The following is a 17,499-nucleotide window of genomic DNA, read 5'->3' as shown; positions in this document are numbered from 1 at the left end:
AACATCACCATTAAGTCCCAGCATTGAGATGCATTTTCCCCTCACACATAGCTGCCCCCTTTACTGCTAACTAGTCATTAAGACACGTCATTACAGTTTGCCAATTCATTAGCGTTTTCAGTGGCTGAATCCTATCCCTATACACTTGATTATTCATCTAACCATCTTATGTATCTGCACTACGAATGACCCAGTGTACAAACGCAAATAAAAGCTTGAAGTGTGTCAAGAGCGCTAGCCTCAGTTATCACAGCCTCATCACGCAGACACCAGTCTTAAGTTTTACGTTGGGCTCGTGTACTGGTGACTTCAATGTGACAAGCTGTTGAGTTACATTTGATAAAAATCACCTTTCATAATAGAAAAGCTCCAAAATAATCCACAGTCTGAAAATAAATGCTATTGTGCGCCTGATGAGAAATTGTAAATGTCATGTCAGATAAGACTATTTAGCTTGTTTGATAAAAGGTATAGACATGTTCTCTATGGACAAAAATCCAGACTATAAGTCACACTTTCTGTCATAGTTTGGCTGATCCTACGACTTATAGTCAGGTGTGACAAATATCAAAATACTGAGGATGAAGAATCCTCTGGAATGAGATTGGGAGCTTGGTGAACTTGCTTAGCAGTAGCTTGCTTGTTATGTTCATATTGCATACTGCACCTCCCATGCTCTTTCAACTGTGTAGATGCAAATGTTGATGTGTTAAGTTGGCATGCTGTTTTTTGTGTGCTATTGTGTAGTTTATATTCTAAACGTAATCTGTTAATATAAATTTATGTTAAATTTGTTATCTTGAACTAAACAAAATCAAATTAAATTCAGGTTTGTGTCAATTAGTACAAAAATCCTTGGGCAAAAAAACAAAAAAAACCTAAAAGTTTATTTTTTAATAATCATCTATTTGCCAGGGGCACTTGGACTCGTCTAACGGCGGCCCTGGCCAAATACCCCTCATAAATAAATAGAAAAATGCACAGTCAATCCAAGTGATCGGTATCGGCCGATCTCACTCACATGGATGATCGGTATCGGTAGCATAAAACCCTGATCGGAGCATCCCTAATATACTGTATGTAATAAAGTAAAACGAAATAAAAAGTATTTTTTGTTGTTTTAGACAAAGTGAGATCAATTGGTTAAATCCCAGTAGGTTGCACTATTCCGAGGAGTAAAATGGAAGCATCATTCAAGTGCAGAGAAGGCATTACTGTTGGCAAATGCAAAATTCCATGCCCATGAAAAAAAAAAGCGTACTTATTGGGGTCAGGCTGACATTTCTAAATAGTAGTTTGCAGCTGCTGGTGCATCAGGGCAGGATGCACCACAGGCACCGTCTAAACGCTGCCTGATAACCAACAGAGAGAAGGGCAAAAGGAGATGGATGCCCTCGAGGAAAATACCCGGTCTGCTGAGTTGTTATCTCGTAAGGTAATATCGTCATTATTATTATTATCATTATTATCGTTGTTAGGCAAGTGATGGGAACATGTTGTTTTGTGTGTGAGTGAAATTGCAGATTTTCAGATGCAGTCACAGTTGGCGTTCCTCAAATGTTGCAGGGAAAACTCTGCATGATGGTTATCAAGCAGGACACCATTAAGGCCAGATATGCTGTGAAAGTAAAACTAAACAAAGAATGCGGCCGTGCCAGTCTGCGTGAGATACGGAGGTGACGAGGGAACAATTGAGTGAATTGACTGATGGCCTTCATTTCCAGAAGCAAGGATGGTATCATTTATTGATTGGGACATTTCATTAAGTGTCAGTGCTGAAGTGTCACACGCCGCTTGACAAATGGTCATCTTCCGTTTTATGACCCCGCAGCCGAGTTACCATCACAGTCTTGGAAGCTCTCTTTGCAGATTACGCTGGTTTCTCTCCTGGTCTGTTCTTCCTGTGGTCTTCCATCCTGGCACAGATATGTTTACTAGAATTATTCTTCTGAAGTTCTTTACTCAGTAAAAAGTGTGTTTAAACTTTTGACTGGTAATCTACACACTGCCTAGACTTGTTTGAATCAAATGAAATCATCATCATTAGCGTAAGATAATCATATAAAGACTACGTCTTAAAACGCATACATCATAGGTTGGGTTTACACATACAAATCCATACCCCACTCTCATTTTTAGCTAAGATATCTAAAATCTTCACCCGTACTCTGAAAAGCTCTTGGCACTGTATCTCTGGGTACTCATACTAGGCCAGTGGTTCCCAACCTTTTTACAGTGGCGTACCCCTTCAGACCTTTTGTCATCAAGCCATGTACCCCCTACTCAAAAACAAAACAAAATTAACTTGAAATATTTAACATAATTCATTGGTTAATTAATTAATTTTATAGCGCTTCCGGGTCAAAAATGTGTGTGACATGAGCACTGCTAAATACTATAGATACTGTAAATACTCATCCTACATATCTTGTATTCCAGTCTGATGTTGGCATCCTTCCCTTTGAATGGCTTGAATTTGAGCTTCACTTTTTTTGTCACTGACAATGGCTTGTCATGGTTTAAGTCTGCATACTCCTTTCATACCAAATGGGGATGGGGAAAGTTAACAATCATGATAAAGCAGTATCTAAAATACATGCAACCAACGATAAAGCCAACGATTTTCGGGGAATCCCCATTCATAGTGACATGTTTTCACCACTTCACCATGCGGCGATTGGAACACCAATATAAATCTTCAAGATTAAACACTCAGGATGCGCAAAATCATCAAACCTGCTTATTTGTTTATATAATGCACACGGCCTCTTTTGTGCTTCGTCTTCTTGCGCCCTGAGGCATTCAGGCACGCCCTCTATTTGTAAGTGATAGTCGCAAATTTTTTATTTTTATTCGCATACCACCCATGACAAATGGTGTATCCCTGGGGTTGCCTACCCCACTTTGGGAACCTAGGCACTAGGCCAGGGGTCTGCAAACCGCGGCTCCAGAGCCGCATGTGGCTCTTTATTCTTCCTGTTGTGGCTCCAGCTGATTTATGCTTCTCTGCAGTCACTACGCCGTCTCTTCTGATGTCGTCATGAGCCTTTCAAAGTTGTGCGTGTGCCGTGCTAGGGTCATTTTATTCTCATGAGTCAGCTCGGTGAGAAACCGTGATGCTGGCCAACTATTTAGCATGTTAGCTTCCTTTGTCGCTAATGAACAATAGCAAAAAAAGCAACATGGAGAGTGGTCCTGGAACTGGAACTAATGGATGTGTTGCAACACTTTTATTGTGAATGTTGATCTAAAATCTGTGGAGAAACCTTAAGAAATGGCTTAAGAAACGTGACTATGTAGCATTTCGTACAATTTAGTGGTCAGTCCTCCAAATGGGTTTAAATTTGGTGGAAACGGGCCCCAAATAGCTCTTTGGATGCTGAAGGTTGTGGACCCCTGCACTAGGCCATTGACTTGGATACGTTGCATACATGTGCGTGTCATCAGTGCGCTCCCACTAGACAAACGTGTCCGGACTTTGGGTGAGAAGCGCACCTAAGCACGGTACAGTTGGGCTAGTGTAAGTATGTGCGACCTGTATCTGTTTTCTTTTCATATCAATGTGAACAGTACATTTCCCCAAATATGATCTCGGCCTTTTTCGTGTGTAAATCGGACACGTATCTGATCTACTGCAGTTTGAACGGGTGACATACAGTATATCCAACATATACGTCATGGAAAGGCATGTTTTGCTGTGTGAGACCTCAATGAAGGTAATCGCACATGTTGGCAAAAGTTCTTCTTGTCATCCAAAAATGATTTTGAAAAATTGAAGCGGCTCACGTCACCCAGCACTCCTGGCTCCGACATCCACCTACACTTCCTCGGAACAGACGTCGCAGCAGACTCCCATTGGAATTGCCACAAACGCAGCAAGAAGAGTACAAACTGGGCAATGTTTACCTTCATAAGCACACGTCAATGTATGTGACGTCATGTTTTGCACATGCATGTCACTTCCTGGACACATTGCGTTCACATTTACATTATTTTGGTAACGTCAACAACCACATAAAAGATGGGATTTTAAGAAAAAATCCAAATTGGTCATCATACCCTGCAGTGTGAATGTGAATGTACCCTGAGAAAAGCTGGTTCACATTATATTAAGGTCATGTATTCAGAATATACGTCTGGAAAAGTAGTATTTTCTTAGCCAAGATCCATAGCCCACAGTCGCCCACTGTAGGGATTCTTAAATCAAATATGCACACGGATCACTAATGATTATTACATTACAGAAGTCAACACATACACATAACACCCCCCAGCACTTGTTTTCCCCTGACCCTGAAATGTTGTAATGTATTCCACCCAGCATGAATACACACCAGTGTTCGCCCCCGTGTCCTAAATGTGAATTCATGGAGGAGAATTAGCGAGTAAGCCATCTCCTGGGTGAAGGAAAATGTTGTTCATTGCCATGGAAACACACACTCGCATTGAAACGGTGTGGAAAGGCACAGCGCTCAGGTAAACAAGAAAGCATCTGTTCGGGTTTGGAGAGGTGTGTCGGCATGAATGTGGAATGATACGAGCAGATTGGCTGTTTTCCCAGGCTGGGACCAGAAAAAACATGAGTAAATATTCATCTCCAGCAGTTTTGCAGTTTTTGACAACAGACCAAGCTAGCAGCATTACTCTGTGTACTGTCGATATTAGCAACTCTTTATTACTTTGTGGTTTGCGCTTTTCACTCAGGACTGGATGCTCTACATTTTTAAGACTATTTCAGGGTTTTTCAGTGTCTTATGTTAAAGACCTAAAGACGAGCATACTGAACCCGTGACCTCAATACACTCCTGATCAAAATTGCTACAATTAGCATTTTGCACATTTCAAGATTCAAGATTGAAGAGTTTTGTCATATGCACAGTAAATCAGGTAGTTCTGCTATGCAAAGAAATTCTTGTTCTGTTCATTCTCCCAGAAAAAGAAAGAAAGAAAAACAGAAGAAAAAGAATAAGAACATCAGAAACAAAAATGCCAATAAATTAAGCAACAACAACAGAAGAGACATTAATACAAATAAATGAATAAATAAGTAATAAAGCGCTATGAGTGTGTGCGTGTGTTGCATGCAGCGTGTGTGAGTGCTTCGTTGAGAAGCCTGATGGCCTGTGGGTAAAAGCTGTTCGCCAGCCTTGTGGTCCTGGACTTCAAACTCCTGTAGCGTCTGCCTGACGGTAGGAGTGTGAAGAATGAGTGTTGTGGATGTGTGCTGTCCTTGATGAGGTTGTGTGTTCTTCGTAGGACTTTAGTTTTATAAATGTCTTGCAGTGAGGGGAGGGCTGCCCCAACAATATTCTGTGAGGTCTTGATCACCCGCTGGAGTGCCTTCCTATCACGTGTTGTACAGTTACCTTACCAAACAGTGATGGAGGCTGTAAGGACACTTTCCATAGTGCATCTGTAGAAGCAACTAAGGATTGTGGTGGACATGCCAAATTTCCTCAGTCTTCTCAGGAAGTACAGTCTCCTTTGGCACTTCTTCATAATTTGTTGGGTGTTGTGAGACCAGCTGAGGTCCTTGCTGATGTGTGTGCCAAGAAAGGAATTTGGATCTTAATGAGGGTTTAAGTAGAGCTACAATATGCAAACACAAGAAGGGCGGGGGTGAGACAAAAAGCATTTTGAAAAACTCATTTATTGAAAACAACAATTCAACTGAAATAGGCTGTTCATCAGCTGATCAAAAGTTCAAGACCACAGGCTATAAAAGCCCAAATGTGCTCCAAATGTTGATGTGGTGTCATCATTCCCACTGTCATGCCCTCCTGATGGTGAAGCTAAGAAGCTTTCTCTTTTTCAATGTGGTGGGATTGTGGAGCTGCATAAGCAAGGCCTCTCGCAGCGTGCCATGGCTGCTGAGGTTGGGAGCAGGAAATCAGTCATTCTGTTTTGGAAAGATCCTGAGCATTATGGAACAAAAAAGTCAAGTGGTAGACCCAAGAACATCACACCTGCGCTGAGCCGGAGCATCCCATTGGCTGTCCATCAAGACACAGGGCGGTCTTCCACCCACATGAAGGCCCTCACTGGTGCTGACTGCAGTGCAATAACCATCAGACACCATCTGAGGGAAAAGGCTTTAAAAAACAAAAAACACCACAAAAGTGCCCATTTAGACTTTGCCAGCGAGCATCAAACGTGGGACATTGAAAGGTGGAACAAAGATTTATTCTCTGATGAGAAAAAATGTAACCTTGACGGTCCAGATGGCTTCCAACGTTACTGGCATGACAAGGAGATTCCACCTGATCCCCTCATTTAAATCCCATAGAGAACATTTGGGGATGCAAGGGACGTTTCTAAAAATGGCCATCAGTTCCAGACAGTTGATGCCCTTGGTGAAGCCATCTTCACCACTTGGAGCAATGTTCCCACTAGCCTCCTGGAAACACTGGCATCAAGCATGCCCAAAGCCATTTTGGAAGTGATGAACAAGAACGGTGGAGCTCCTCATTACTGAGTCCTACTGACAACATTTTTGTTCTGCTTTGGAGAGTTTTTGGTTCTTTTTTGGGTGATGATCTTAAACTTTTGATCAGCTGATAAACAGCCTATTTCAGTTGAATTGTTGTTTTCAATAAATGACTTTTTCAAAATGCTTTTTGTCTCACCCCCCTTCTTGTTTTTGCATGTTGTAGCTCTACTTAAAACCTCATTAAGATCCAAATGTGCAAAATGATCATTCTAGCCATTTTTCAACTGGTCTTAAGATTTGGATCAGGAGTGTATATCCCAGCGCATGCCCACGAGAGGACATTTGTGCCCCGTCCAAAAAGACCCCCCCACCATCCTAAATGACAGGTAGATAGTCCTGCTGGTCTTTACCTCATATAGTAGTAGTAGTAGTAGTAGTAGTAGTAGTACTTTATTAATCCCACAGCAGGGAAATTCATCTGTTACAGCAGCAAGCAAGATACACAAGTATGTACACAAGTAAAGAATGCATAGTCATAGACAATGCATGCAATGAATAGACATAGTGAATACAAAATGGTTCAGTTTAGTTGACTGATATGACACATTAGCCAAGACTGTGTGATTTAATGACACACTTGTGTCACTGGGGGTTCATTCTGAGCCTGTCTCAATTTTGAGGAGGGGCGTCAAAGTGAAGGTGAATGCCTCAACTCTTAGGACACTCTTAGTAGTCACTCCAATCCATGTATACTTCGTCTTTGTTTGGGGTGTCTTTTCCAGCGAGGGCCACATAGTGAAAAACGAAAGGATGTTTGAGAACATCAAACAAATAAAAATATTAGTTACACAAGGGCCCTGTAGATTTTTTTTCTCCCTTAATAATAAAAAGTTTCATTTAAAAACTGTCTTCAGTTGTGTTGTCATTGACTAATATTTAAATATGTTTGATGATCTGAAGTGTGACAAACATGCAAAAAAATATATCAGGACACCACAGTAAATGAATGAAAGAGATAAATGAACATTTAAGCATACTTTTACCTTCTTTGAAGACGTGATTGCTCCCAAAGACAGCATGTGGCAGCGAGATCAACCACTGCCACCTTCCTCTTTTGACTCATGTCAACAATCACGTCTTTATTGAAGGTAAAAGTAACTTTAAATGTTCATATATCTTTTCATTCATCGTTGATGTATTTATATGCATTGCCAGTTCTTTTCTGCATGTCAAACTATCATTGTAAAACTATAAAAGCATGGTATGTGTTAACATTTTTGGCTTTCTAAAGCGTATTCATTGGATTTACATCTTTTCTTAGGGGACAAATTAATTTGGTTAGCGTCTGTTTCGGTTAGTCGGACCTTCTGGAAGGAAACGTTTCTGCTGCTTTTCTGCTTTCCAAACTGTTTAAACTTTCTTTTTGTAAACATTTTTGTAGTATTTTGACTTTATTCTCATAACATAACTTTTCCGCAACCTAGTTTTCCAAAAAATGTATTACTTTACTTGATATGAGGCTTATGCCACGAAAGCCTCATAATATTAGGACATTATTCCCTCAAAATGACTTTTCTCATTGATCACATTAGATTACAACTTTTTTCTCTGACACTATTCTTGTAAAATTACTACAGATTTTTCTGTTTTTGCGGCTGCTGTTTTTTTCTTGTTTCTTTTCTTGTTAATTGTTTTAGAATGTGCCCTCAGGCTTCACTTTGGACACCCCTGCTCTGAAACGGCACCTTCCTTTGGCAGCACTGACGGAGTAATTAAATAAAATAAAGAAGTCAGTTGATAATTGCACCCAAAGGCATGACACACGTACGCGCATGCTGCTGACTGCACTGAAATGATTTATGGACTTAATACTTGCTGGTACGGCACTTTGGATTCTTGTGTGGAATTTCATCTGAGGTCCGGCGTGTACGCCCAGAAGCTGTTATCCATCCCAGGTTTGTCACTTTTAGGCACACAAACGCAGCACTTGGCACGGGCTGGCGCTTTCTGCCATCATTCACCCTCCCCCACCTCACCGCACCGTCTCCCCTCTCTATGGTCGGCTGTTCACGCTCTGACAATTTTCATGCATCATTTAAGAGCTGTCTATGACGAGTCATTTGCTGCTACTCTGTCTCACCTTTTTCCTCCCCTGGGTGCTTACTACATGTCTTTCTCCCCTCGGGTGTGCTTTGTGTGAGTAAGACATCTGGGTAGGGTGGAAAGGATATTGTGTTTATATTTCTCTGGATGCTCTTTGTGCTGTTTTGTTTTTCCCTTTAACTTAGCCATGCCCAAAGTCCCACCCTGAGGGCTATTTGTTTTACTGGCCTGTGGCCTGCACAGTCCTCGTTAAGAAGGAGGTTTTTGTAGCTTATCTCCCCCTAAATTGGATTGGTTTCAGCCAGAGATACTAGATATTGGCTTTCTCACCGATATCCTATATATCGATATTATCCAGCACTTGATTACCGCCCGATATCAGCAGCAGCTCTTCCCTCGAACTAATGTTGTGTAATGAACACATTCTTCTTCTACTGGGTGCAGTTTTTGTGAAAAATAGGACCAAAATAGGTTGTATAGTGATGTAATTGATCTCATGTAGTATGTATTGTGTAAAACTACGACAGGAACAACATCAAATTAAAAGCACAAAGTGAATACAGACCCACCATCCACCACTATAAACCTGGAGTTTGTTTTTCAGAGAGAAGATTATAGTGCCGCTGCTTGATGTGTGTGCTAACACTTAAAGCTGTGCACAGAACAAATATACACATTAGCACTCAATAACGTCATCAAACCGTTACCATGACGCATTCCCACAGAGTATCAGCATTTGGGAGCAGACATGAAGTGAAAAAAACCCGATAAAAATACAGTATAGTTGACAATCTGTGCAGAGTGGGAGAAGGCTAGTGCACGTACAATGGTGCGTTCAAGGACTGTCAAACAAAGTGGGACACTTGCAACAAACAACATAAACATGCAAAACTTAAAACTGTATTATTTTTTTTAATAAAATAATGGCCATATTTCCAAAATTGATATGCATTTACTTCAAATTTTATTTAGTTATTTTCAAATGTATTTTTTTTGTGTGTGTGTGTATTTTGCTCGGCCCAGTTCGGCCCCGCCCATGGACAGTAACCGGCCCCCGGCCCGGTGGTTGGGGACCCCTGAGTTGGAGGATAGAAAACCTGTTTACAACCTTCTAGATACGATTTTTTAACAAGATTAGAGCGCCCTAGACATGAAATAACACCCCAATATTCACCTTTACACTCCTATTACCCAAAATAGTAGACATAATAACAGAAAATAAGACATAAATAATACTTGTGATGGTGTGTGTTGTTGTAAATGTGTTCCGGTAGGGGAGCAGAATGGGGGTTGGACAGGAGGTGACGTTGTTGTTCAGAGTTGAGTTTAAGCTTGCAGTGAGTTATGGCCCTAAAGGTTTTAGGGTTTTAAGGTTTTATCCTGTTTTAGGGGTTATTGCGCCTGTTGTGAGATCATTGCAAGTTGCAATAAAAGCCATCAAGTCTGGTGCTTGTGTGTCTCAACCAACATTACAGCAACGTTACTGACACCTAGCGACCAGTCTACAATACTGCATATCATCACAACCCCTTTCAATGCGTCTTCTGAAAGCCTTACATGTGTATTTGACTTCAGTTAGCCTTTTTATGCTAGTAAATAGGTACATTTGCTGAAATATGCATATTGTTTGACTAATAACTACCAAACAGCATGATTTATTAATATGTTTCTGAAAAAATGTGATGTGAAGCTGTGGAATTGGAAGCAGGAAGTGGCGAGGGATTACTGTATTTTGCTTTTCGGTTTGCTGCGATGTGTGCGTGCAGCAGTACCCGTTTCTCATTACACACGAAGAGCAAAACATAACACGACCTACATTGCTCTGTGGAGCACAGTGCGCACCAATGTCACAATCGGCAGAAACTCATTTGATGCCAGTCATATCGGTTGACTGATATTGGACATGCCTTGATTTCAGGCTTTTTAAATGAATTGAGTTGTACATTTTCTAAGTCACATTAATGGTGGAAAAAGTTGTGAAATAATTTATCACGGCCTTTTATTTTTACATCACAAAAAGCTGCCATTTAGACAAGTGGATTTACATCCACTGTTGATGAATTATGCAGAAGAGATTGCTCTTTACCTGATTGATGTTACTCCAGTGGGCCTTGACAGACTTGTAATGGTGACGACTTGAATGAGTCCACTGTGATCTAGTAGGCGCATACATTACATTTATGTTTCATTCAGAAGCAGCATGACCAATTTCCATGAAGCTTTGTAGCGGGATGGTGCATTTACAAATGAAGAAGCCATTTCATTCCATACCCTACTTGCTCTTGGTAATGCGTATTTCCGTTAGCGGACTGGAGTTGAACAGCATAGCCCCGCATGCGGCGGGTTTTCCACTTAAGGGAGTCAAACCAGTCATGGATTTGATGGTTCAGTCCTGGCGGAGGTCTGCCAAAGTGCTACTCTGGTTTTCTGTAGAAATTCTTAATTGAAGACATGGTCAGCGTGGTTCAATGTCACTCACTGCAAGTGGATTTTAACTGAGGACTTTTCGGCACCCGACTCATGTTGTGGTTAGTGCAGTCTTTGTAAAGCCACTCATCGACGAGGTGAAACGTTTGTTTGGATCTGGAGATGAGGCAGTCTGGGTTTTATTCTGCAGTCTCCTCAACATGAGCTCTTAGCACTCAGAGAGCAGCAAGCCAATGCGATCACATTGGCGTCTTGCTGCATTTGAAAGTTTTTTTTGGTTTTATTTTTTATACTCGTTTTGAGGACAGGCTTCACTTTTCCATTCCCTTCTAAAAGAAAATCTCCAAGCACCATCTGCCGTCATTAGCGTCCAGCATGTAGTGATCTATAGCGCGGCCCATTGTGTCTGCCTTTCCAACTTGTCTCCTCTGAAGAAGACCAAGCGTTCACATTTAAGTGCAATCAGCGTTTCCTCTCATTTGCATCCGTGCTGTGATGTAAATGTAAATTTTGCCCTTTAAGTATAACCAAGTCATGAGAAGATGTGCCAAATGTTATTGCTTGTTTAAAATGACTGTTTCACTTTTTCAGAGGGATATTTTTGAAAATCATATGGGCATATGATGTATGACTGGGGCTGTCACGATAATCAATAAATCGATTCATCGCACGAGAAAGGAACCAGGATCAGTTTGCCTGGATATATTGACATGTGCATGCCTGTTTGTTTTTCTCCTCTCTGCCCACTGGCTGGATGACAAGAGGATTCACTCTGTGCATCTGTCTCAACACCTGGGCATGTTGCTTCTTTAACGGGATGAGCAGATACCCCTTTTCCACTGTAGCCGACTTTGGTGTCACAATTTTCCCCATTTTTGCAAATATGTTGGGATGTAACTCCCCCTTAAGATGTACATTCCACTTAAACAGCCTGATATAGAAAATTCTTTGAGGACAAACACTCTGTAAGGCTCAACAAGAGACAGGGCTGGCACATTGTAAAAATTAGTACCAAACGTTGTTGGTCTTCTGTGAAGATATTTAGGATTGTTTACCATACTTGCTCTATAGGTCCTAATGGTTCTATCCTGTGTTTCTCCCCTCTCGTAGATCATATAAAGAAGAAGATCCGCAGACGGCCATCTTGGGGGCGGGGCATCATTCGCAAGAAGAAGAACTACAAAAAAGGAACTGAGGAGGAAGAGGAAGAGCCCGAGGCAGAAACAGAAGCAGCAGGACCCAGCGACTTGTGTTTGACGCTGGACGAGGAGTCCTCTAGCGACGCTGCGGGGCCCCAGCCAAACGGCCACCACCCCCACGTCTCCTCCATGGAGGAGGAGAGCTCCAATGAGCCCCCTGTTGGCCCTGCCAGGCGAGAGACGACTTCCAAGGACGAGGAGAGCAAAGCCGAAGGGTCAAAGTCCCGGAACGCGGAAAAACCAACTCTGCTGCACTGCCTCGGAAACAGTTCCCAGTCCGATGCAGACGTTGATAACCGGAGCCAACGGGTCGACTCACAAACTTGGATTGAAAAGCCAGAGTCTTCTGATGCCAACGTCCAATCTCAGCACTTAGAGGATCTCCAAGTACCACAAGTGGACTGTGTGAACGGGAATGAGTCGATGGATAGTCTGGACTCGCACATCCTTGAGAAAAACAGCAAGGCAGAGGAAAGGACTGCTGAAAACACGCCAGAGAGCTTCAACAGCAGGTTGGAACAAGGGGAGCACAACGGCACAGGCGAGAGGGAAGCCACTCAGGAGCACTCTTCCCAGGATGGGAGAACTGGAACACTAAGCTTGGATGAAGATGAGGAAAAAGAAGGTATTGTTGTATAATTAGCATTACAGAATACAGTAGACGCCCCTACAACGTAAATAATCCGTTCCGAGAACCTTTATGTTATAGGGATTTTATGTTATACGAAGCGTAAAATATATGTAAATAGCCTAATCCGTTCCAAGATCTTCCCAAACTCACCCCTTTGGCCCCAAAAATCAGCCAATGAGAGCGTGATGCGTCAGAAGGCGTCACCAAGTGTTAGTCTGAACTTACACCGATTTGAGGCATTAATAAAGTTGAGTTTATGTTATGCGAGGTACTACTGTATTTGAAAAGTTCACAATGTCCACAACTCTCTCCAGTGATATCATGCACACGCACACAAGATAGTGACAGCACCAACCATCCAAAAGCCTATTTCAGCTTATTTGAGAAGATAGCCCAATTACTAAAAATACGGTGTCATCATTTCACTTTAACAGTAAAGGCCTAAAAGTCTTCACTTGTTGGAAGGATGTTAGATATGCCAACATGTAACATGGCACACATTTTGACCCTTGAACACGCTTGGACTCTTCGCTGCTCTGCAGTTGTGCATTTTGTTGCAGTTTCGAGTTCAGTTCAATTTCCTAAAAAAAGTTGGCATTGGTGGAACAAAAAATGGCAAAAAGGTCGTTGGTACCGGGGTAATGCCAACAAAGGTAATCAGTATCCAAAAAAATGCCAAAAGGGCTATTGGCATGAAAAAAATGACAATCAATCAAGGTTATCAATCAAATCAATGAATGAATTCATTAAAATCAGTGAATAAATGATTGCTGTTTCCTGGTAGATCATGGCCTATTATTAGTCCAAAAATATTAAAAGACACATCAGATGTTGTATTGTGGTCACTAGGCATCAGTAATGTCACACTGATGAGACATTAGCTTACATTAGATTAGCTCAGTGCTTCTCAAATAGTGGGGCAGGTCCCCCTGGGGGACGTGGTGCTCTCCATTTTGTTGCATTGTCCCGCTTACAGTTTCTGGTTCAGTCTGTACATCAGTTTCTCAATAGTACAATGTTCCCTCACTATATTGCGGTTCACCGTTCATGGATTTTCTGTTTTAGAAAAAGCTGAAATGTTGACATTAATAGCTAATAATGACACTTTAAATACTGTAGCCTTTTTAGAAAATAAAAATATAAAAATATCACAGCTTTCTTTCAAGGTTGCCAGTTCTGTGATGCTTACATGAATATTTGCCATCAATAACACTTGTATCTCATTAATAGGAGATGCCAAGGTGAAGAAATGCAAGAGGAGCCCATCAGAGCAATTAAAAGGATCTGCTGTAAGGACTGAGGAAGAGCCAGAACCAGCACACCACCACACTCCTCCTCCTCCTCCTCCACCTCCAGTTGTGGTCGACCATGAGCGACTTTTGGTAATGCATTTATTTCTAAATGTGATTTTACAGATTATGTGCACTAATGAGGATGATGAAAGCCAATAGTGTTTGCATAAATAGAAGTACAGAAAAGTAGCTTTGCTTCAGTGAAAAGCTTCACCAAAACCTCTTAGCACACTGCAGCCTTAGTGAGTGTCTACCGTGACAGAAATGATAGGATGGTAGGATTAAATAAGATATGCTTCTTCCTACTCCTCTTCGAATTGTGCAACATTGTGATGTTCCTTCATGATGATGATGTTGATGATGATGATCTGTAGCATTCACCATTACGAGAGTTGAGTAGGTAGACTCGGACACGCTTCATTGAAGGTTAGCTACTGTAAGTTGGGAGACCCTGGTCTTGTACCCAGCAAACGTTGCATTTGTCATTCAAATTGCTTTCGTAACTGGAAACTTTTTTTTCCTTTTTTTCCACTAAAGGCATGTAGAATGTAGAATGGGATTTAGGTTCTATATGGAATGGCAGACCCATTCATGGGCGACTGACCCAGAGTTTCTTCTATAACCAATATGTCTGCTGTAAAGCTGATGCTTGTCAGCTGTCCTTCTCAGATGAATAACTTGTCAGGCTTATCCGAACTTGTCCTTTTTTTAGATAATTTTTTTTGCCTGTCTCTTTTTGCTCTTCATGCCTGCTCTCGGCGTAGGCAGGATGCCAATTACAGTGGCAGTCTTTCAATCAACACGCGTGCTTGCTGCAGCAGCATGTTCAAGGAAACAAGGTCATGACTAAAACATGAGTCTCCACTTTGCCTCGTGACATCGGCCCACTTGTCCTGAGATGTACTCAAGCAGCAGAACATGTGAATTAACCTCTGTGGTACTTTGCAAGGACACTGCCAGGTCTTGCCTAATTCCCCCAAGTGGACTGGAAATTGGTACCTTGGCTCGGTGGGCTCCCCTGACAGCGCTCCCCAGCGGTGGTGGGTGGCTGTGGGGTGTAATTGGTGTGAAAGAATTGCTCTTTTGACATGCACCAACCCCCCACCCCCTTTGCTCCATGGTGACACAGAGCTATCAAGCCATTATCCCACATGGATGATGGGGGTGCCATTATTCAAACTGATTGGTGGGCCTTCTAGTCTGCTTAATCTCTGGGCTCTGACCAGCCAGCCCCATCAGACCTGCCAACACATATGCATTTTTCTTACTCTGCACCCCTTTTGGCCCTTTTGCTTGCTGCTCCCCAGGTATGCATTTTGTTGTATTTTGCTGGTTTCAGTCTCTGAAACCTGCGTGCAAGCACCAGCATACATCTCACCGAGTCATCTCCTTGCAAACCCTCTTGCAGACCGTAAAGGCTGCGATTGGTTGGCTTGTATAACGTTATTTCCTGTGTGTGTATACAACTCAGTTCAGCCAACACCTTCTCCTCTGATTCTGGATCAACATTTGCAATAAAAGTGACTGTCTGGTCCAAAATAGAAAAGAGATGAGACAAGATGAGACTCACATGTCCAGATACCCAAGGCTGATTGAATCAGGTGATAAGCATGTGGAGGATGTGTTTTGGAGACAAGAAGGCAGATTATCATAGCAAGTCAGTGTGACATGAATGTGTATTTTAGCAGAAATGTGTTGTGCATAATTAGAACTAATGTTAGTCAAATCCAATGGAATAACGCACACAAAACATTTTCTAAAGCATATTTTCCTGACGCTGATTAGCTCCAGCTGCAATAATCCTCCCCTTCTCTCTTTAATTACCATTGTTACTTGCGATGAAGGAAACTAATAAGCTAAATAGTTGATGAGAGTTGAGGTTGCTCCCAGAGTTCACGTCTCGTCATGCACTCAGACGAATACCTACAAGAGCAGGGGTGTCCAAAGTGAGGCCCGCGAGCCATATGCGGCGGTGTGTTGAAATAAAATTAAACAAAACAACAAAAATGAGGAAAAATAGAACAAAAGTCATAAATTTCCTAAAGGTTGGTAGGTGTGCCCTCTGAACAGGCATGTGTGGCACTAATCTGCAGGCTTAAAGCTTGGGGTGGGGCTTGAAGGGAGTGATTTCTTAAAGAAACAGATCGTAAAAATAGGAGACTGTGAATAATTGCTTTTTCATCCTCAGCTTACGGAACAAATTGAATTTCCTATATGCGCGGAGTCTTCGTTGGCTGGCATGGCTGAGACTGGCGCTCGGCTTCGTGTTTATTAGGACTTGCAGGGAATTTCTTCCCTCACTCATATTCATTGATTCTAGTCTGCTCATTATTTCTGACTGTCAACTTGATGGAATAGGCTCTGAAATGTCCTCAGTGTGAAATACCATTAGGAGTGTTTGGAGTTTAGTCACAAAGCCAACACTCCAGGCCTTTACACATGGATGCCATTCTTTGGCTATTTGCACACACCTTTCACACACACAATGTACATCTATGGATACCCTTTCACACACACAATTCACATCTATGGACCTGCCTTCACACAAACAATGTACATCTATTTATCCCCCATCACGCGCCTTTCACACACACAATGTACATCTATGAATCCCCCTTCACACACACAATGTACATCTATTTATCCCCCATCACGCACCTTTCACACACACAATGTACATCTATGAATCCCCCTTCACACAATGTACATCTATTTATCCCCTCCCACATGCCCTTCACACACATACGCACACACACACACACACACACACACACACACACACACACAATGTATGTCTATGGATCCCCCTTCTCACACACACAATGTACGTCTATGGATCCCCCTTCTCACACACAATGTACATCTATGGATCCCCCTTCTCACACACAATGTACATCTTTTTATCCCCTGCCACACGCCTTTCTCACACACAACATATGTCTATGGATCCCCCTTCACACACATATAATGTACATCTATTGAAACGTCGCTTCCTGTTGTACGGAAAGGACGCTCACGGAAAGACCTTTGTGTTTTATTACCAGAGTTTTAAACTTTGTGTGACTATTCCTGACTATAGCTTGTGATTACAACTCTAGAAGTGAGTGCTGAGATCTTAATTTGGACCAGCAAATGGAATGAACTCACCAAAACAAACGTACGGTAGGAGCCGACAGCCGTTATAGGCAAGCTATCCAGCTAGCCGCGGCTTTGAATCGGGGGCTGCTCACGAAGCCGGACTCTTAAAACATCTTGGAGTCTTCTTGAGGCGATATCTTCGTCTGTAACAAGCACTGTGTGCAAGAAGAAATATTATAGTCATTTACTAGATAAGAATAAAAATAGGCCGCACGGTGGCCTAGTGGTTAGCATGTTGGCCAACACAGTAACAGTCTGGAGATCGGGAAGACCTGGGTT

General features: G+C 42.1%; 1 protein-coding gene across 3 annotated transcripts in view; it reads left to right on the top strand.

Moving 5' to 3' along the window:
* Positions 1 to 17,499, top strand: part of atad2b (ATPase family AAA domain containing 2B) — a 101,591-nt gene that overhangs the window by 46,787 nt on the left and 37,305 nt on the right. For all 3 annotated transcript variants that reach the window (XM_054762140.1, XM_054762139.1, XM_054762138.1), the window contains 2 exons: positions 12,071 to 12,784; positions 14,021 to 14,172. In XM_054762140.1, coding sequence (XP_054618115.1) covers positions 12,071 to 12,784; positions 14,021 to 14,172 — 866 coding nt within the window. The remainder of the gene's footprint in view (positions 1 to 12,070; positions 12,785 to 14,020; positions 14,173 to 17,499) is intronic.

The sequence above is a fragment of the Dunckerocampus dactyliophorus genome, chromosome 19 (genome assembly GCF_027744805.1).
Source record: "Dunckerocampus dactyliophorus isolate RoL2022-P2 chromosome 19, RoL_Ddac_1.1, whole genome shotgun sequence".
Lineage (NCBI taxonomy): Eukaryota > Metazoa > Chordata > Actinopteri > Syngnathiformes > Syngnathidae > Dunckerocampus > Dunckerocampus dactyliophorus.
Note: the sequence above shows the minus strand (reverse complement) of the source record. Positions and strands in the feature narration are given on the sequence as shown.